Source organism: Nannospalax galili, unplaced genomic scaffold (assembly GCF_000622305.1).
Source record: "Nannospalax galili isolate Female #2095 unplaced genomic scaffold, S.galili_v1.0 scaffold652, whole genome shotgun sequence".
In the NCBI taxonomy this organism is placed as follows: domain Eukaryota; kingdom Metazoa; phylum Chordata; class Mammalia; order Rodentia; family Spalacidae; genus Nannospalax; species Nannospalax galili.
Window position 1 is genome coordinate 1326031 of NW_008332152.1, and position 21341 is coordinate 1347371.

Genomic DNA, 21341 nt, shown 5'->3' on the forward strand with positions numbered 1-21341 from the left:
TGATGTGGAGGGGAGGGGGGTGTGCCTGTCCTAGTCATGGCTCCATGACTACCCGTTTTCTCCTTCAGTCTTCATCGTGCTTTGCACTTGCATGTCCCTGAGAACATGGGAAGGCGTCATCAGAGCAGCCTGCAGGAAGGAAATGCTGTGGCAGAACTTAAAACCAGCCACAGGCCAGCAAGATGGCTCCGCGTCACAGCAGTTGGCGCACAACTCTTGATGATCCGAGTTCAGTGCCCAGAACCCATGTCAAAAGGCAAGGCCCAACTCCTTAAAGCTGTCTCCTGACCTTTACATGCATACCATGGGGCGTGCACACGCATATCCACACAGTGAAAAAATTAAGCCTTCACGGTCTGGAAGCTGTGATTTGGGACCAGAGGCTGTCAAGCACTTCCAGTGTCACCAGAGGAAACTGGCTCTAATTTCTTTAAGAATAAATGCTAGACGTTGATCTTGTCTAGTCAGTACTGGTCTAATTAAGCATGGCTCCAGAGAGCCAGCTGTGGCTGATGCAGACTCTGTTGGTCACCAGGCAGGGGGAGGCTACTGCCCCTGGACATGTGGTTCCTGTGCCCTCAAAGTTGTTTTGTTGGGATTTTTTCACTGTTTTAGATTAGGCCACCGAAAAAAATCTGTAAGGGAATGGCTTGGATTACTGAGTCACTTTACACATTCTAGAATGAGCTTCGCTTCTAACACAACATTGTTCAGGAGCCTTGATGCCCCTGTGCACTTCCCTGCCAATTGGCTCCAACCCTGCTCACCCTCTCCCCCTCTCCTTTTTCTTCCTAACACCTCCTACAAGCTGTGTGGTTACTCTATACCCTCAGTCCCAGTAGGTGTTTTCTACATTTATTCTGTTAATTGGGTGCATGTATACCATGGCACACATGTGGGGTTCAGCACATGTACCATGTCGCATGTGTGGGGGCCAGCATGTATACCGTGGCACACGTGTGAGGGTCAGAGACTTTTCAGGACTCTCTACCATGTGGGTTCCAGGAACTGAACCCGGGTCATGAGGCAGCAGCAAGTGCCTTTACCTGTTGAACCATCTCAAAGACCCAGACAATTCCTTTTAAAATTTATTTTTGAGACAGGGTCTTGCCATGTAGCCCAGGTGGGCCTCAAACTTGTGGTAGTCCTGTCTTAGCCTCATTTGACCAGTAAGCTGGGCAGGATTGGTACGCTTGTAACCCTAGCACTTAAGAGGCTGAGACCGATGATATGATTCTGAATTCAAGGTCAGCCTAAGCTACATAGTGAGCCCCTGACCTCTCCCCCCTCCCCCCCCAAAAAAACCCTATAGCCAAAGAAACAAAAGGACAACTTGATTTAAAAATGATGTAGCACTGAGGATATTGGCAGCCACTGGATGGCAAACCCTAACCATGGGAGCACTTCACAGGAGCATGAACACTGTGGTAAGAAGCAAAGGCAGAAAAGGACACTGAGATAGTGGAGCCCTGGGACACAGCAGGTGAGGACGTGAACAGCAAGTAGAATGCAGGACAGCTGTACCCCAGCAAGCCCACCCCAGGGTAGACCCCAGAAGAGCGACACATTCAAGCAGACACACGTGGAGACAGCTCAGATGCCTGTCGGTGGATGAACAGAAGAGAACAAGGGCCATCCACACAACATGTTATTATCCAGTCGTGAAAAGACACAAGCTCTGACGTGCTGCAGTGTGGGACCACGAGGGAAACACGGTAGACACGGGTCACGGCTGTACGACCATTTATAGGCAAGGTCCAGAATGGGGGATCATTGAGACGGGAGGTAGGTGTCAGGGAAGAGTGAGGAACGACTGCCTAAAGGACAACATGCCCCAGGTGGGGACACTGTGTGCACCGTGTACCACAGATGGGGGTCACAAGAACTGTACCTTCATTAAAACCCACATGCTCCAACTATGCCAGCACCCATGAGGATGGGCACAGAGACAGTCCAGGTTCTGTGCTTGCAGATTACAGAGGCTTCTCTGGGAAGGGTGCGTGCTTTCTGGCACTATCCGTCTCCTCTGCCCCAGTTGTACTGTGTGTTTATCCTCCCTGGCTGACTCGCCTCAATTCCCCATCATAAGTGAGACATTTTAGGAGGAAGTGACATCATAGGAAAGCCCATCTAAACTAGTCAAGCATGGGATTCATTCGGGAAGCCTGGTGTTAGGAGGGGAGGCTGGGCCTTTGCAACAGGTCTAGAAAGCTCCCTCTGCCACCTGCCACTGGCCAGGCCTGGGAACGTAAACTCAGGTTAGCTCAATGTCTCTGAACACTAAGAGGGCCAAGCAGGGAGGGTGGAAGCTGAGCCCAACTTCCTGGCTCTATTTCTGGTCCTGTTCACGGGCTGCCACGAAGTTGAGCAGGTCAATAGCAGTGACGACCCCGAACACCATCTGTCGCTCACTGGAATTGCCGTTGCTGTGGTCTGAGGAAAAGAAATAGCTGCTGATTGAAAGATGATGGATACAGAGCTGATCAACAGGCCCTTCCCCAGCCTCCCAAGCACCTGTGCAGCAGCCACCACCTTGCTCCAGTGAAGTCACGTGGGTGGAGCCAGAAAGTAGCTCCTCCCATCAGCCCTAGAGCATGGTGCTGGATGCTGTCCAGGATGAACACACAACTGACCTAGGTGCCCCGGAATGAATGGCCTGGGAGGTAGGTGCCTCCTCTCAGCCCGTGGCCACATGCCATGTTCAACATCACTGCATCAGGACAAGCCACAGGTCCTCTTCCTGGCCCAGAGTGCTGGTCTGACACCCAGGGCCCACTGGGCTCACCTGGCCTGAGTCTTATCTGCAGACCCATCTCTCAGGCCCAAGCTTCAGATCAGATGAGGCCTGGCCTCACACCACATGTCCTGCAGGCAGACAGGGCTATGGTGGTAAATTTTTCCATCTGCTTGACAGGACACAGGGAGCCCAGACTTCTGTCCACACAGTATTCCATGTATGTCTGAGTGTATTTGAATCAAGGGACTAAGGCACAGGCCATCCCCACTGTGCTGAGCCTTGTACAATCAGGGAAGGGGTTGTGGGGGTGGGGCACGTGCGTGAGTTAGGAGGTATTTCCTATTTGGGACTCGAACTACTACACTAGCTCTCCTGGGATGCTAGACTGAACACTTGGCCTGTTGTTAGCCTCCATAATGATGGGTGGCCTATCAATCAAAGCCAGATCTCTCTTTGCAGATGTATGTTCTTTTAGACCTGTTCTCTGGTACAGTCCTTGGGAGGTGCAGAAGGTGATTCAAGTGTTTGAACAGAGGGCCTTTGGGGAGACCCATGCAGGAGAGGCACCCCAACTAGCCTATCCAGAACCTTGAAAAGACGGGAAAACCCAGAAGAAACCAGCTGCCTACACTGTGGAGCCACTGAGGGGAAGTGGCCACTTGTCTGGCTCTGGCTCCCCAACAGAGCATGTGACAGCAGGCTGCATAGAACTGCCCAACCCAGCTCTAGGTCCCAATCCAGTGGGGCTGACCAAGCTGACCAAGATGAGGAGTGTTTTAGGTCTGTGACAACTCAGCTCTGCCTGTCATCCCACCAGCCCCTGAAGCTGGAATTCAGATTTTTTTTGAAATGTTGGAACATAAGTTTATAATTAAGAGTAGGACATCCCCCCCACCCTCAAGCTCAGTGGCCCAAAGCCTTAGATGCCCTTCTCTGCCCCTGGAAAGCTGTGATTCTGACCATGAGGGCCTCTTCCTAGGGGCTGGATAAGTGGGGTGTACATACCTGTGGGCCCCCCCACCACTCTTGACCAGGCCTGGTCTCGTGCTGTAGAGCCAAGGACGGGAGAGGGGTTAGACATGGGACCACCCCCACATGCCCACCATGTGGAGCAGTCTGCAGGTGGGCCTCAGGGCCAGATCTGTGCCCTCCCAGTTGTGGATAAAGGACTGAAATAGACACCCCGCACTGCCTGCTGGGACCTGAGAGGGGCTCCCCTACCCCCGCAGAGATGTGCATACCCAGGAAGGAGCTTTGAGGGCAAACAGGAGGTGTGCCTGTACTGACGGCAATGAGATGGGTGTGGCCTAGGAGCTATCCCCCTCTGACAGCTGCCCAGAGCGTCCCTCAGAGTGCCCCTGTAGGACCATGAGGCCAGCAGAGGCAGTGACTGTCCCCTAGGGATGTGAGATAGTATGAAGGGCCAAGAATTCCGACTGCCCCAGCAACCTCAAGATTGCTGCCTATCTCAGCCTATGGGCCCAGGACCACTGTGGTGTAGCCAGATAAGTGACTCGAGGATTTACCAGAGCGTGGCCTGGCCCCGTGTGTCCCTTGGGTACATGGTTGGATTCATAGCCTACTGTAGCTCACAAACCTGGGACACAGGGAGAGATTCAGGATGTCAAAGACTGTGGGAAACGTGATACTGCAGATGCCCCATCTCCCCCAGAGGGCACATCTGCCTCTTACACATACACACGGCAGGAGCGTGTACCACGACAGCCTGGGTCAGGCATGGCCAGTGTCCAGGATTTTGCACCCTTTCCCTCAACAAGAACCTAATGCCAAGTGGAGTTCACTCACACTGGATCTGCTCGTGGACCACCAGGGCAAAGTGGTCCATTTCCAGGATGTGGGAGAGCATGCCCAGCGTGTCAGTCAGGCGGATCTGCAAGATAAGCTGTGTCAGTGCTCACCCAGTGACCACCACCTGCTGACCCTTGAGGAGAGGCTCCCTGACAGCTGTCAGAGTTCCCCAAAGACTCAACAGAGGCAAGGCGGCATGCCATAATGCTCAGATGAGTTTCAAGCAGAAAAGGTGGGGCCTGAAGTGCATTCTACGTGACAGCCAGCCTGAAAGGTGACACACCATGTGGCTCCAACCCCATGACCTTCAGTCAGAGGCCAAACTAGTAGACAGATCAGTGGTCGTGGGATCTGTGAAGGGGGAATGGACCAGGAGTGTTGGGACCCACCCAACACTATGCCCTGCCTTGGAGAGATGCCCGCCCCTCTTATACCTACTACCTCTGGAAACAGCTCATACCGGTTTAAACTGCTTGTAGAGGACTTTGCAGACCTGGTCTGATGGCTGCACCTTCCCAGCAAGCAGGGATGACAACATGTTCCCAAGAGTCACCATCCCCAGGATGGCCCTGCAGAGAGCAAAGGATCAGGGGTCAGGAAGGCATGGGTCAGAGCAGGGTCTCTGGCCAACATGGAGTTCCTCTTAGGAACTCAACCCATGGGCTAGAGAGATGGCTCAGCATGTAAAGGCACTTTCCAGCAAAGCGACCACACTGTCAGCTGTGGCCACCTCAGCTGCCCATCCCATTTGGTGACATGGACACACAGGCCAGGGAACAGGCAGAGTCCAAAGGCAGAGCTCTGGGGGCAGGGAGCTGAGACTGACCCTGACTCATCCACCACAGGTGCCTGGTCAAAGCCCTTCTCTCGAAGGATGGCGATGGTGTGCTCACAGGTGACTGTGGGTAACACAGTCAGTGGTGCTGACAGGCTCAACTCCTGAACACGCAGATGCCACCACCTGATGGAGAGGGCAGGACGGGGCAGAGTGAAGCCAGGAGGGGACCACCGTGGTGGGAAAGTGATGCCACCTTTCCTGCCCATCCCTGGCCAGAGGTAGGACAGAGCAGGGCAGCACCCTTACCAGGGCCTCTTTACTGAGAGCTCCTCCTTCATGAAGCCCTTCTGCAGCATCCACTTGTCACTCAGGAACTTGGACCTGCAGAGTCAGGCGTGTCACTGAGGCCTCTGCACCCATAGGGACACACTACAGGGATATGGTTCTGAGAGCCCTTGCACCTGTCTTGGGCCTTACTGCTCTAGCACGTGGCGAGATGCTGGCAGAAGCTGGAGGGAGGCAGAGGGCTGGACTTGCAAAAGACCCTGATGGGAACTGAGGGTCACTGAGCATCTCATCAACCAGAGTGCCTAAAAGGATCCCAGGAGGTTACTTCCGGAAGACTGTGATCTCCACCCCTCTCCTAGTCCTGGGCAGCCTCCTCCTTGACCTCCCATGTCTGCCTCAGGAGAGACGGCCCTCTACACTGACCAAAGTCTGGCAAGGAGGTCACAGTACTGTCAGGATCAGTCCCAAGGAGGCAGGCCACATACCATCTGTGGGGCTGAGGTGCCCCTGCTCCTGTACCAACACACATGCACATGCTTTTATACGTCTGGTCTCTCTAACATACTTGTGTTCACAAACCAGATCAGTTTACGCACACAAATGTGCACACACAGCAAGTCAGTTATATGCTGCAAAGATGGGTGGTCTCATGAGCTGCTGGGGGATAGGCAGAAGTCCTTGTCACCCCACCTGGGACCCAGCAGGATACCCACCCACCATGCCCGGCCCAGCCAGGGCACAAACTCAACATGGATGTGACTACAATTCACAGGTGAGGAAGGTGTGGGGTACGCATCTCTACCAACCCTGTTGCCTGCCCCAGAGCAGCTGCCCCACAGTTCAGTCGGGAACCCAGGCAGCTGGAAGGACAAGGCCACTGGCCGCAAGTGGCCAGGTGGGGAACTGGGACTGTCTTGCAAATGCAGAAATCAGTGTCACCAGGGCCTCAGAGGCCACTAACCAAGAACTTCACAGCAGGTCCTATGAGACCCATCAGGCTGCACTCACTTTCCCAGGACCAGTGCAGGAGAACTGGTGGGATAGCACAGCAGGTGGGCAAGAGGCACAACTAGGGCGGTCCATAAGGGTGTCAGTGCGGCTTGACCCTCAGAGCCCAGGGGAGCCAAGAAGAGGACAGAACAGGAAAAATACACAGGGGGTGCAGCTGTCCGTCAAGAGCAGTCAGCAGTCACCATGTACACAGACAAATACAGACACAGACACAGACACAGACACACAGACACAGACACACACACACACACACACAGACACACACACACACACACGAAGATTCAGGATGGAGCCATGCAAAGCAGGCAAGAACACTGGTTCCCGGGGACCCTGGGGCTAGCAGGTTCACAAGACGGGGCTGCTTCCTACCCCTCCCAGCATCCCACCCACTGTCAGCTCTTAAATAAACACAGTGGAGCAGTGTCAGCAGCCTTACGATGGGAAGGAGGGGGCAGGGCCCAGGAGACCAGGGAGCATGCCTTACATGTAGTTCCTCACAGAGTCAGGCAGGATGACCACGCAGCGCTGTCCCTCCTGCAGCTCCTGGGCGGCCTTCACAGCCACAGCCACAGCGCTGCCGGCACTGCCACCTGCGGGGAGCACGTTAGACTTGCCGTGTGTGTGTCTGTGTGTGTGTGTGTGTGTGTCTGTGTGTCTGTGTGTCTGTGTTACATGTCCATGCCGACACCCTAGAAAGATCTGTGGGAACTAGCCAGTCATGCAATATGAATACACAGCTATGTGTGCTATGTGTATCTCACACATGCCCAAACACTCTGGAAGGATCCATGTGAACCCTCAGTGTATCAACTTCCGCCTCAGTCCGTTCGTTTTATAACTAAGCTGTCACCGAGGAACTAAGGAGACCCTGGGGCAAATGGGATTTCCTATACAGCCATGGCAGGGGCTTGTGACAGGGATAGGTCTGAGGGGCACTTGGTCCTCAAATAAATGCCTGGCCCTGAGCTGAGTGCCAGAGGCAAGCTTTGTGTCCATTTTACAGTGAGAGCCCCAGGCTCACTGTGACACTGACCCCATGGGGCCCTGGGCCCAGTCAGAGCCAGAAGTGTTACTGTTGCCTGTCCAGTTAGGGCTTGCTGGGATCAGCCTAAGGAGGTGCAAGGAGTCAGCTCATCCTGGGACCTCTCTGGGGACCACAGTCCTGATACCCAGCTCTCAGGCCTTGGCTTGTCCTGTTCAAAGTGAGGATGGGGGGACAGTGAGGGCCCAGGACCACAAATCCCTTTCCTAACTGTCATGTGGGAAGTTCTTTTCATCCCATGGGGGTTTGCTTCCTCTCTCTGGCACAGTGCTTAGCTGTTGAGTACCTGGCCATGCTGGGTAGACTGCCTTACCCTGTGCCCATCCAACATTACTCAACACAGGGAAGGGCATGTTTACAGGACAGATTCAGACATGCTTGGTGTGCGCCTCCAAACCCTGAAACTAACTCAAGCTGCTGGGGTCTCTGTTGCCCTGTGGCTAGGCGGAGGTGCTCTGCCTTCCCTGAGCACAGAGACTGAGATCAGGGTGGGAGGGCTGGTGAGGTCAGTTCTGAACAGGGCCTCAGCTCCACAAAGAACTGGGAGGGCACGAGGCTCTGTCCCAGCTCCCTCTGGGCTCCTTTCTCTGATCTCTTCAGGGGGCTGGGGACCACCATTTCCTAGCCCTGGGCCCCTGTGGATGGAGCCTCATCCCAAGGACAGAAAGAAAAACCATCTTGCCAGCCTGGTCTACATTTGGAGTTCCAGGACACCAGGGCTGTCCTGACAGTGAGGCCCTGTCTGGAAAAGGAAGGAAGGGAGGGAGGGAGGGAGGGAGGCAGACAACAGAACTAGAAGGGCAGTTTGAAGCCGTTGCTCCGTGCCTCCTGCTCTCATCTGCACAGTGGCCCCCAAGGGGCTGCAGAGGACAAGCAGGCTGAGCTAAGAGCCTGGACAGACGGACAAATAGACAGCCCTACCTGAGAAGGGCACGTGCTGCAGTCCTGAAGGCTAAGCATGACCATGGCTTTCATGGCTCTGGACTGCAAGGCAGCAGAGGGCACACAGCTGGTACTGTCCCTTACCTCGCCACCCACAGGGCCCACCCGGCCACTCACCACACAGCAGCCCTTCCTGTGCGATCAGCATGCGGGCAAAGGTGAACGACTCCTCATCATTGCTCTTGAACCACTTATCTACCACCTGCGGCAAGACGGCCACGGGTCTCAGCTCAGGCAGGCGTGCACAGTGGACAGGCAACCTCATAGAAGACTTCTGTCCTGGTGGCCAAGGTGCACCCCACGCACGCGCAAACACAGACTTCTCTGCCCTTCCTCCATCCAATGCTTTGCACAGAGCAACTGAGACCACCCACATCCCTTCAGGTCTGGGAGCCTCTACTAACAGGGACCACTCCACATCCACCCACCAGGGCCACCTTGCCTGTCCCTCCCGCTGCATCTCAGTGCCTGTGTCCAGCAGGTTCAGGTTATAAACTTGGACATGCTACTAGGTTTCACCCTGGCTCAACTCCGTGTGTGTACTTCCTCTTCTGTCCCTTCAATGGAAAACCAGTGGCCCAACACCTGGGTCCGCTGGGCACCACGATGCAAAAGAAATTAAGAAGTTGGCAGTGGCCTGTGGCTCTGCCTTGGGGGAGCACTCTGCCTGACCTACCGCCCTGTCCAGCACAGTAGGGATGAAGTCGTAGCCAATCCCTTCCACCTCATAAGCTGTCTGCTCCGTCTGGTTCAGCTCCTCAGGCTCCGCAAGAATGGACCCTTCGGGATCCACCCCGATGATCTGCAGAGTTCAGGCCAGGGAGAATTTAGGGTTCAGGCCAGGGAGAATTCTAAACCCATCCCAGAAGGCTGCCATCAGAGTGATCACTGCCTCCCTAGTGTCTGCCTGTTGACCTGCTCACAGGATGCATGTGCTGGTCCTAGATCAGAGGATGAGACCTCCAGAATCCCAGACCAAGAGTAGTAAGACTACAACCTATCTGGACTAATATCCAGCACAGGATCCTGGGAAGGGTTCTAGTCATGGGGCAGGTAGAGAGCCTTTGGGGGAAACGAGCAGCTCAGGGCATCAACCTCTTCTTGCAAGTGTGGACAAGTCTCACAGAGAGAAAATGCAACCGCCAGGTGTTTTTACCTGCCCTTCCTCAGGCCTGTCACTAACCCAAATGAAGACCCCAGGCAAATTTTTGCCTCAAGGGGAACTGACTTGGGCAGGTCTGGGGTAATTCGAAGGGCTTCATCCTACTCGGCATGGAAGCCCCCAGGACTCCGTGCTCCCCAAGTCCCTCCCGGATGGTATAACGATTTCCATACTAGGCAGCAACTGCCATGAGACAGGAAATAAGGGAGGAGCTCAGCTCCGGGCAGAGGGGCTCCCCAGCCCAATGCCAACGCCTCACTGCTGCCTCCAAATGGAGCTCATGCCACAGGCAAGAGGAGAGCAAGTCCAGGCCCACCTTCCCGGCCGGCCGCCAACACTGCCCGTGCCAGCGCCGCCCACGGGGCCACTCACTCTGCACCCGGGGCACTTCTCCTTTAGCTTCCTGGCGATGCCTGTGATGGTGCCGCCCGTGCCCGCTGAAGCGACCAGCATGTCCAGCCTCCCTGGAGGAGGGAGAGCATTCCCAGGTCACGGTTCAGCCAGCTCACCACACTTAGTAGACCATCAGAAGAAACACAGTCAACTCAAATTGGGCCAATGACTCAAACTTTCAGAAGGAAACCCTGTGCTAAAGTGCAAACGCTGCCCATTTGCCCGGGGCAGGGGCTACAGTCCGCACTGCATATGACCTTGCCCTTGAATTCTCTATGTGGTTGAGTCTATAAGGGTCATGCCAGTGGGGGTGGGAGGAGGGGCTGCAGGCAGCTTAGAGCCTGGCAGAACTGTGCTCTGACTGATACAAAAGTTAACTGCATTTAGAATGTAGGGAAAATGGTGGTTGTGTTGGCTCAGAACTTGTCCAGGCTCTCTAAGGGTCACTGCAGGTCATAACACTCAACATCAGGCAAGTCTGAGCCAGGCAAGCTCAGGAGCAGATCAACGGATCAACGTGCACTGGCTCTGCCAAATGAGAATTCTCAGTTATAAAAGCAGTGAGCAAGTACCTGAACTTTTACTGCTCAGCTCCCCGGCCTGGAAGTCTGCTCCGCAGGCAGACCCATGCAAGCACCATTTCCAAATGGGATGCCCAGGGTACGACCTCCCAGCACCTTCTCCCACGAGGTCTTCTTAGGAAAACGTCCCATCAGCCCCAGGAGCCGGGCATTCAACACCCACACATGGTTCTAAGGAGCTTCACGCTTATACTGAAAGTAAGCTACCTACAGCCCTCACCACACCTCTCTGGAGGTGAGAAAAAACATCAAATTCAACACCCCAGTTAGAGCTTGAGCCTCACTGTTCAGCACCCATGGATCCCCAGCTGTGAGGCCAGAACCAGCTTGGACTCAGCAGCTCCTGCAGCCTGGAGGGCACGGGGGTTGGAAGTTAGGCAAATAGCTAGACCACACGTTTGGCAATACAGGCAAAGCACAGGTGGGAAACAAGAGGCTCAGAGAGGAAGGCAACGGCTCCAGAAACGACTTCACAGAGAGGGACATTGAAGCTGAGTTTTGAAGGATGAACATGAATTTATCAAGGAGAAAGTTAAGTGACTTGTGCACACCCAGGCAACCACACTCACTCTGTGATGGTTAGTGCTAATTGTCAACCGAACACCACCTAGAATCACTTGGGAAGAGTCTCAGTGAGAGACTGTGGAGATCACATTGGCCTGTGGCATGTCTGTGGAGGACTGTGTTTATTGCACATTAATTGCTGTGGGAAGACCTGTCCCACCGTGGGCGGCACTGTCCCTTAGCAGGCGATCCTGACTGCTGTAAGAGCAGCGGAAGTGAGCTGAGCTCTACGTTCACTTCTCTCTGTTCTTGACTGGGGACGTGACACAACCAGCAGCTTCAAGCTCCTGCCGCCTTGACTTCCCTGTTGTGATGGACTGTGACCTGGAATTCTGAGCCAAATAAACCCTTTCTCCCTAAGGTGCTTAAAGTCAGGGTCTTTTATCACAGCGACAGAACTGGAACTAGGACAAGGGGTGAATGCAATCACAGTGGGTGGACAGTGGGTGACACACACCGTCACACTGCTGCAAGATCTCCTCCGCCGTGTCATCGTAGTGCACCAGGGGATTGCTGGCATTGCGGTACTGGCATAGGAAGAACAGAGGGACTGTGAGCAGGGCGACGTGGGCTGTGGCACACAGGAACACTGGACATGCTGACCAGCACATCCTACGGCAGCCCAGGGAAGAGGCTCCTGCCTACATGTCACTGTAGGAAACTCACACACGAGACATTAGGAGCAAGTGGCCAAGATGTGGAATTAACCCAGAAGCAAAATGAGCATTAGGCATTCTGCACCTTCAGAGCCCAGAAGGTCCTCTGGAAAGAGTGGCCTGAATTCACTGCCCACCACCAAGCAGGGCTGGGCTGTACCCAATGGGAGACTGTCCCCCAAAGCTGGCACTGGGACAGCACAAAATAAAGGCTCTGCCACTAAGCAGGGCTGTAGAGCACCTTCCCACTGCCACCCCACTCACACCAGGCGGACACCAATCCTCCAAATCCCCAACAGGGGCCCATAGGAAACTTGGGCACAAATCTAACTCCCCAAATTTGCCATCCAGGCTGGAGGGTGCCTACCTGGTCGAGGATGTGAGAATTGGGGATTTCATTCTTCAGTCGCCAAGCCACTCCTACATGAGACTCTGGGGAGTCAAACCTGGCATTGGTGGGTGTCCGCACAATCTCAGCCCCTAGTGCCCGCAGCACGTCCACCTGCCCGGGAAAGATGGCGCATCTTCATACCAGGCCCCTGTGCCTGAGTGGTGCCCTTCCATCAGTGCCAGCTGGCTTTCTTCACTCATTTGAAGCAGCAACAACCCTTCAAACTCCGGCCTCCACCCAGCCCCACCCAGCCAAGCTCCGCCCTCCCCCACCCAGCCAAGCTCCGCCCTCCTCCACCCTAGGCCCCCCAGGCCCACCTTCTCCAGGCTCATCTTCTCAGGCATCACGATAATGCAGCGATAGCCCTTCACGGCAGCCGCCAGAGCCAGTCCGATCCCTGGAGGCGGCATGCACAGGTTGCCAGGGGCCAGTGCCCCAAGCCCAGTGCCACCCTCCCTGCTTGTGACACCAGGGACAAACCCCGGAAGCATGGAAGGCCAAAGAGACAGCATTTCCGATCCCAAAGCCTGTGCATGTAGACTGTGCCCTCACAGGAAGCAGGAACACAAGGCTCCCGGCACCGAGGAGGAAACCCAGTCCTCTGACAGCAAGCTCAGGGAACTTGTTCTGCCAGGGGGCCCATAGGAGTGCTGCTGGGACCAAAGCTGGGCAGGACATGCTTGCACACAAGGAGGTAGCCAATGGCCAAGCTGTCTTTCTTGAACCCCCTGTCCTCCCCCAACTGGTCCCATGTCTACCTGTGTTCCCAGAGGTTGGCTCAATGATGGTGTCTCCGGGCTTCAGGGTCCCAGCTCGCTCTGCATCCTCGATCATCCGTAGGCTGATGCGGTCCTTCACGCTCCCACCAGCATTGAAGAACTCACACTTGGCCACTGGGAGCCAGAGATGAGTCCAAGGGAGGAAAGGACCCACAGATTCTATCATCCCCTGCTACTTGATATACCCCAGGATGAGGGCTGGGCTTGGTGTTTGCCATTCTAGGTATCTCCATTCCTACTGCTCACCCCTGTACCTGGGCACTCCTGGTCACTGCTGACCTGTCACCCACCACCTGTCCTGCAGACCCATGGCCACTCTGAGTGAGCAGGAAAGGCAGTCAGGAGCTCGTGGGTGCAAGAGTCAGAAAACATGTCCCAACAGCAATTGAGTACACACAGAAGGCTGGATTCGAACCCCACATCCTGCAGGGCAGTCAGCCCACCTCGGTCCAAAAGGCCCAACTGCACTTCCATGACCCCAAACCCTCCACTGTCTCTATCATCCTTGGTCAGGAAGCCCAGTCAGCATGCTCGGCCCGCCACGTGCCGACTCTAACTTGCCTTCTGTCCTCCCCACCGCTTACCTTTCAAACTTATTAGGGTTTTTATTGCTGTTTTAGGGTTGGAGAACAACCCAGGGCCTCATGCATGCTGGAGAGGCCCCTACCCCACAACACCCGCACACCACCTCCTCCTTGGCTGGCTGTTGTTTCTGAAGACCACCACAAGCAGACTGTACCCCTGAGTCAGAGAGAATGCTGTGGGTATGGAGGAGGCTCTGCTCACGTGGCCCCAGCATCCTCACATCTGTAACACTGCTCCCCGGTGTTACAGTGCCCCTCAATTCCCTCTGGGAAGAGCCCGAGCCGGCTTGTGCCCTTGCTCTGGATAAGAGTGAGGACTACGAAGACCTCCCCAGTCCTTCTCAGGAACAGCGCCCTGCAAGGACCCCCTTCCTGAACGGTTGAGGTAAGATGCCTGTCTCTACCCAGGACCTGGTCAGCTACACTCTGTCTCACAGATGATTGGAGATCTGCCAGATCCCATGCAAGTGAGTGGACTTGGAGATAAATGCTTTCTGTGACGTGATGGCTGAGACTCCGCACAAACTCCAACCCGCCATTTAGGGCTTGTTGATCCCTCCCTGAGGCAAAACCACCTCACAGCCTCCCTATTGAACCAGTATTAGTACTCCACCCCACTTCCGCCTTTGACCTCTGTGGGACTTTCCCAGGCTGGCACCTTTCTCCAAGCTCAGCCCTTTCCTGACTATCAGTTGGAGAGTCTCAATCACCAACACACTCCCTGTGTTTTCTTCCCAGACTTAACCAATGTGATTCTAGCACTCGGCTAGTGCCATCCCAGGACCCTGGCCCGGATGGAGGTGGCCCAGGATGGAGCCCCACAGAGCCCAACACTTACACAGCTCGCATTTCAGGCCCGCATTCTTCCCAATCTTGTTGATTCTGACCATGGGGGTATTCCCAATATTCCTCAGAATATCTGGCAAAATTTTGGGAGATTTTGTCCTAAAACAAAGAGAGAAAGCTGTCATTACTCAGGAAACCAAACAAAATAACAGCCAGGCATCGTGGCACACACCTTTAGTCCCAGCACTTGGGAGGCAGAGGCAGGCAGATCTCTGTGAGTTTGAGGCTAGCCGGGCCTACATACCGAGTTGTAGGCCAGCTGGGGCTACAAGGAGACCCTGTCTCAAAAATACCAAAAAAGAAAATGAAAACCTCAGGCTAGTCTGTCAAACAGTCAACTCCACATTAAAAGCCTTTGCCCTCATCCATGTTACCACCAAACTAGAGAAGTGCAGACCCGGACCTGCAGCCACCACACACCCATCCTACAAAACAGCAGCAGCCATGTGGCTCTCATGGTCCAAGGCAGTGCTGGTGCCCCTCATGTTGCTGAGGGGCCTGAGCACAAGCCCAGCATGGCTATGGCAGGATGGGGTGAGGGTCCCAGCCCCGTTCCCAGCACCCGTGACTGCTCAGCCGGCTCTGCCTGCTTTGTCTGTCTCAGTCTGAGCTAGGGTTCTCGGCTTAGCAGGAGAAGTGCTGAGGGGAAGACATGGTGCGAGGTCACACAGCCAGGGCGTTAAACTGCTTATTGCCACAAATATGCCCCACTGCGGCCATCTGCCACAGGGCTTGAGGAACAGGAACACAGAGTGAGTCACATCCCACCCTATTCCACTGGAGGGTTCCTCCCTTCCCCATGACAAGGAGAGCGACTCCATGAGGTCTAAACCAGGGGTCACTGGGCCAGAGGAAACAGTGTCTTCCCCTCCCCACAGTGGGGGCAAAGCTAACATCTTAGCCAGTGGTGGCTGCCAGGACAGGGCATGAGGATGGTGATCAGCACAACCCTCTGCCAGGCTGCTGCAGCCTGTAGTACAGGGACCTCCCCTTCTTCCCTCCCCATCTTCTCTTCTTCCTGTGCTTGTCTGTGAGGGATCCCTCTTCCTGCTTCCCTCTCTGACCTTGGGGCTGCACTGCTGCTGGCCTGAGCAGGAGGGAACAGAGGATGTGGTGGATTTGACCACTGGTCATTCCCCTTCCATACGTCCCCATAACCAGCATTTACTGCCACCGCACCAGGAACAGGAAGGGCAGAGTGCATTCGGCTGACACACAACTGTTGTCCCCCTCCTGACCAGATTTCCTGGTCCAAGAAACTTCTAGATGACCAGAACAGTGAGTTCCCCATGCCCTCCTGACTGACCTGTGGCCAAGGTTTAGTTGGAGAGTTTCTGCTTAAGGTCTGTCAGGCCTGACCTGGCACAGTCTGGTGCTGATCCCGGGTTTTGGTTTTGTGAGTTGGGGTCTTTTATTCTCCCAGAGCACTTGTCTGGGGTCACTTGAGGATAAACAGGAGGCCTGCCATCCACTGGGGATGTCTTTGGGGCAGATGTTGCACCCTTCATCCAGACCTCAACTCAACACTGGGATTCCTTCTCAAAAATTGGTCAAACTTCCCTCCTCAGATCCTCAAAAAGCACGTGGCCTTTGTGCACACACTGGACCAGGAACACAGTGGACAGCTTAAACTCTGGATCCAGCCCGCCACCTGTCTGGCCCACACCACTGGACTCTGTCTTTTTTCTCTCTATTCCTTTGGTCCTCTGAAAAGTAGCCATTTGCTAGTCCCCCAGTTCACATGTATCACATGTGCAGTGGCCAAGGAGCCCAGGAGAGAGCGTTGGATCCCCTGAAACTGGAGTTACAGACCCCTGTGAGCACTGTGTGGGTGCTGGGAACTGAACCCAGGGCCTCTGTAAGAGCAGCAAGTGTTTTTAACTGCTGATCTATCCTTCCAACCCTCAACTGCTTTCTTTATCCAAAGCTGCAATTAGAGGGTTAACCTATAAAGATTTTTTTGTTTTCTCTGTATTTTCTTTAAAACAATAAGGTTCTCAGAAGATATTGAATTGCTCTTAGTTACATTTACAAAACTAGTTTAAAGGGCAAAGATGAAATAAAATAAAACCCCGACTCTGTCTAATGTCTCCTCGTCATCACTGGAGAAAATCCCCATCCCAGCTGGGCCTGTCACTCATCCTCAGGCTCTCCCTACACTGTGAGAACTTTACCCATCTTCAAAGCATATCCCTACCTCCTCCTACGACTCTCAGACCCACAGGGCACCCAGGGCATCACTAGGCAGCTGGTGCGCTCTAACTGGCTGTATCTATCTCCTGCCTCGTAGGGGCTTCCAGAGACAAAACCCAGGTCCTCTGCCTGGCACAACAGGCCCTTGCCTCGCTGCTCTCCTCCCTGGTGGGCAGAACAAACCCGTCACACCAGGCCGCTGCTCTGGACTTCCCACTGCCGGTTATTTAGATAGGCCTGGACTGGCTGCCCCAGGCGGAGTTTCTTGCTTTTCTCCATCCCTGGTCCCTCAATGTCTAACCGGGTTTTCCTCTTCCAAGATTCAACAGCTTATGCTTCCAATGGCTGTACAACAGAGACACTGGCCCGTGGGTGTTGGAGAGACGGCTCAGCAGTTAAGATTGATTATTGCTCTTGCAGAGGACCCAGGTTCAGTTTCCAGTACCAACATGGTGACTCACAACCACCTGTAACTGTAACTCTAGGATCTAATGCCCTCTTCAGGCCTCCTCCACTGGCACCAGGCACACATGTGGTGCACATATATACACACATGTGGGTGGAACACTCATACACACACACCAAAAAAAAAATTCTTTTTTTTTTTGTCTTTTTGAGACAGGGTCTCCCTATAGCTCCAGCTGACCAGGCTGGCCTCAATCTCACAGATCCATCTGCCTCTGCCTCTTGAGAACTGGGACTAAAGGCATGTGCCACCACGCATGGCCTAAAAATAAGTAAATCTTTAAAAAAAATTCTTTTAGATACTGGCCCATCTCTTCCAGACTGGATCCCGAGACATTATACTCTACACTGATCGAATGGGATGAACGTCTGTGGGACTCTCAGTCAACAATGCCATCTGTCACATATACCTACCGGTCCCAGAGTTCCTTTCTTGTTGAATTCTGTCTTGTGTTTTTAGCCCTTGCTTACTTAACCTTCTGGTATGATTAGTATCTTACAGATTTACAAGTCATTAAACGCCATCTCCGGGATGCCAACCATCCACGGTCATCAGCACCCGTCTCCCTGAACCACCAGGAACCTCTCTCTAAAATGGTTCTTGACCCTATGAGGGATCAGCAATGCCAACCAACCACCCCAAGGCCCCTACTCTGGTTGTAAACAGCTCAAGAAGACAGATTTTTGTCCTTTTTTAACTGTCATGACAATGCAGAAACAAAAGGCCAAAAATAAGTGCAAAATCGCCACATCCTAACAGGCCGTCACTACGGGGAGCTCCTTACACAGTCACCTAACAGGCCGTCACTACGGGGAGCTCCCTTACACAGTCACCTAACAGGCCGTCACTACGGGGAGCTCCCTTACACAGTCACCTAACAGGCCGTCACTACGGGGAGCTCCCTTACACAGTCACCTAACAGGCCGTCACTATAGGGAGCTCCTTACACAGTCACCAAGTGCCTAACTCCTAATGACCCATGGCACCCGAACAAATGGCCACATCACTACGGGGAGCTCCCTTACACAGTCACCTAACAGGCCGTCACTACGGGGAGCTCCCTTACACAGTCACCTAACCGGCCGTCACTACGGGGAGCTCCCTTACACAGTCACCTAACAGGCCGTCACTATAGGGAGCTCCTTACACAGTCACCAAGTGCCTAACTCCTAATGACCCATGGCACCCGAACAAATGGCCACTCTTAAGAAGGATGATTTTGTTATAAAATTTACTGCTTATGGGGCTGGAGAAATGACTCAAGGGTTAAGAGCACTGACTGCTCTTGCAGAGGACCCAGGTTCGATTCCCAGCACCCACATGGCAGCTACGAACGGTCCTTAACTCCAGTTCTAGGGGAATCCGAAGCCCTCGTCTGACCTCCGCGGCATTGCACAACACAGATGCACTCACATACATGCAGGCAATACACTCATACACATAAAATAAAAATAATAAATAAGCCAGGCGTGGTGGCGCATGCCTTTAATCCCAGCACTCAGAAGGCAGAGGCAGGTGGATCTCTGTGAGTTCAAGGCCAGCCTGGTCTACATAGTGAGTTCCAGGACAGCTGGGGCTACAGGGAGACCCTGTCTCAAAAAGAACAAGAAATAAATAGAATATTTTTAAAAATATTTTTAAAAAATTACTGCTTAATTTGGCATCCTGCCTAGTGTCCAGATCAGACTCAGAACAAGGGGTCCTGAGGAAAACCTATGTCACTTCTGTTTATAACTAACTGTCATAAAAAGAACGCTCGGCAGGCACAGTGGCACGTCTGCAATTCCAGTACTCAGGAGGTGGACAGGAGAATCTGGAGTTCAAGGTCATCCTTGTCTACATAGTTGAGTTTGAGACTAGTTTGGGATACATAAGACCTTGTCTTAAAACACCCAAAAAAAATAATAATTCTTATTCTCTCTCATGCATGTGTTTCCCTTTCTGGGGATTTGCCTGTTAGAGACAGCATATTTCATATTCATATATATATATATATTTCATACATAATTTATTAATTTTATATGTGTATGAGCATATTGCCTACGTGTGTGAGTGCACCTATGTCATGCAGTGCCCTCGGAGGTCAAAAGAGGGCATCGGATGCCCTTGGAACTAGAGTTACAGATGGTTGTTAGTGACATGGGTGCCATCTCTCTAGCCCTGAGACAGCTTATTTCAATAAATTTTCTCTCTTCATCTCTTTAGGCTTTAGTAATTTTTTTTTTACTGCCTATATCACTAACTTTCTAGATGCTGTCTCCCACAAAGGCAAGCCTGTTTCAAAAAAACTAGAAACAGGGCTGGAGAGATGGCTTAGCAGTTAACAGCACTGGATGCTCTTGCAGAGGACCTGGGTTCAATTCCCAACACTCACATGGTGACTAACAACCACCTGTAACTCCAGTTCCAGGGGATCCAACACCCTCTTCTGACTTCCATGGGCATTATACAACACGGGTGCACTTACATATATGCAGGTCTACATATAAATAAAATACACCCCTACATATATATATAAAAAAAAAACCCTAAAAACAAAAGCCAGATATGGCAGTACATGCCTGTAATTCTAGTACTTAGGAGGCTGAGACAGGAGAATTTCTAGAAGTTTGAGACCCAGGCTAGGCAGCAATCTAAGATACTAGATCCTGTTTCTCAATTAAAAAAAAAAAAAAAAGAATTAAAATAAACCTTGGGGATTGGAAAGACGGCTCAGCAGTTAAGAGCACTGACTGCTCTTGCAGGAGCTGAGTTTGAATCCCAGGACCCACATGGCAGCTACGAACCATCTTTAACTCCAGTTCCAGGGGTATCCAATGCCCTCTTCTGACTTCCGCAGCATTGCAAGACACAGGTACACTCACATACATGCAGGCAATACACTCATACACATAAAATAATAATAATAAATAAAATTAAAAAATAAATAAAATAAATAAATAAACCTTGGCTGGGCATGGCGGTTTTAATCCCGGCACTTCAGAGACAGAGACAGGTGGATCTCTGTGAGATAAAAGGCCAGCCTATTGACACAGTGCGTTCTAGGCTTTCAAGGGATACAGGGAGACTGTCTCAAAAAGGCCAAAAATTAAAAAGTCTTGACTCTGAGACGGCAGAGCAAGGCTGTCTTTGGTCTATACCTTCCTGCCCCTGAGTCTCTCACTGCCAGGACATCTTTCCTCTCAGTTCCCTGAACAGTGAGGTCTGGCCCCTCTCAGGGGTAGGTCCCCAGATATCTGCCAACCACAAGTGGCATGTGTCCACAGAGCACCCACAGGCCAGTGTTTGCCAGAGCAAACAGCAGACAATGCCACAGAGACAAAAGGCACTGAGTGGGGGCTGCCTGTGCTGGCCCTGGGGCCAGAGTTCTCCCTCCTGACAAGATGGTGATGTCCAGGGACAGGCCAGGGACAGGCCACTTGGCTGGTCCAGCCTGCAGTGCAAAGCTGCTCTTCAGCATTTTCATGGCTCACAGTATGACCCAAGCAGGCTCCCAAACATAAGGCCCCATCCACTAGCTCTTCAGGGACCTGTACCCTACACCCAGGCTTTAAGGCTGCCAGACTGCTGGGTGCTGGCTTCCTGCCTCCCTGCCACAGGCTTCCCACACTGAAGCCAAACTGACTAATAGAAGCCTTAGTCACCCCTGGCCCCCCGTCAGGGGAGGAGTAAGGAATTTGGTGAGGTGGGAGGAGAAGCTGCCTGGGGGCCGACAGGCAGTGACAGGCTGGACTCCAACTGCAGTCTTCCAGCCCATTAGGAAGACCTGGGACAAATGCCCAACCAGGCAGGAGGTGGACAAGCTCCTCCACAAGGCTGTCTTTGGTTCGGCTCAGGAAAGTAGAGATAGCCTGGGCCAGGCCCAAGATCTTTAGACCCTGACCTCCAGGGAGGTCCAGGTAAATGGGGCAGTGGGGGCGGTAGGGGAGGGAGGCTGGGGGGACCTCAGGTGTACCCATTCAGCAAGGGGTCAAGTGTCAGAGACCACGCTGCCTGGCAGCCCTCCCTGCCCCCCAGGGCAAGCATCCTCCGGAGAACTTGCTGATCAGTCCTCCCTGCCCCCTAAGATAAGCAACCCTTCTGATGAGTTAAGATAATTTTGAACAACCACCAATTTCC

The 21341-nt window shown here is 53.2% G+C and overlaps 1 protein-coding gene across 6 annotated transcripts in view; it reads right to left on the minus strand.

The window, feature by feature from the left end:
• Positions 1–1726: 1726 nt before the first annotated feature.
• Cbs (cystathionine-beta-synthase) overlaps positions 1727–21341 on the minus strand; it is a 29540-nt gene continuing 9925 nt past the window's right edge. For 3 of the 6 annotated variants that reach the window (XM_008827373.2, XM_029560774.1, XM_029560775.1), the window contains exons 3-17: positions 14556–14662; positions 13113–13247; positions 12672–12751; positions 12331–12465; positions 11765–11834; positions 10142–10233; positions 9284–9409; positions 8725–8809; positions 7108–7213; positions 5631–5705; positions 5373–5507; positions 5007–5115; positions 4544–4628; positions 3743–3784; positions 2302–2433 (exon numbers count right to left, since the gene is read on the minus strand). In XM_008827373.2, the coding sequence (XP_008825595.1) occupies positions 2330–2433; positions 3743–3784; positions 4544–4628; positions 5007–5115; positions 5373–5507; positions 5631–5705; positions 7108–7213; positions 8725–8809; positions 9284–9409; positions 10142–10233; positions 11765–11834; positions 12331–12465; positions 12672–12751; positions 13113–13247; positions 14556–14662 (1486 nt within the window). In that variant the 3' untranslated portion in view covers positions 2302–2329. Of the gene's footprint in view, positions 2434–3742; positions 3785–4263; positions 4335–4543; positions 4629–5006; positions 5116–5372; positions 5508–5630; positions 5706–7107; positions 7214–8724; positions 8810–9283; positions 9410–10141; positions 10234–11764; positions 11835–12330; positions 12466–12671; positions 12752–13112; positions 13248–14555; positions 14663–21341 lie in introns of all 6 variants that reach the window. The other 3 variants (XR_003848615.1, XM_029560773.1, XM_029560772.1) reach the window with 3 other exon arrangements.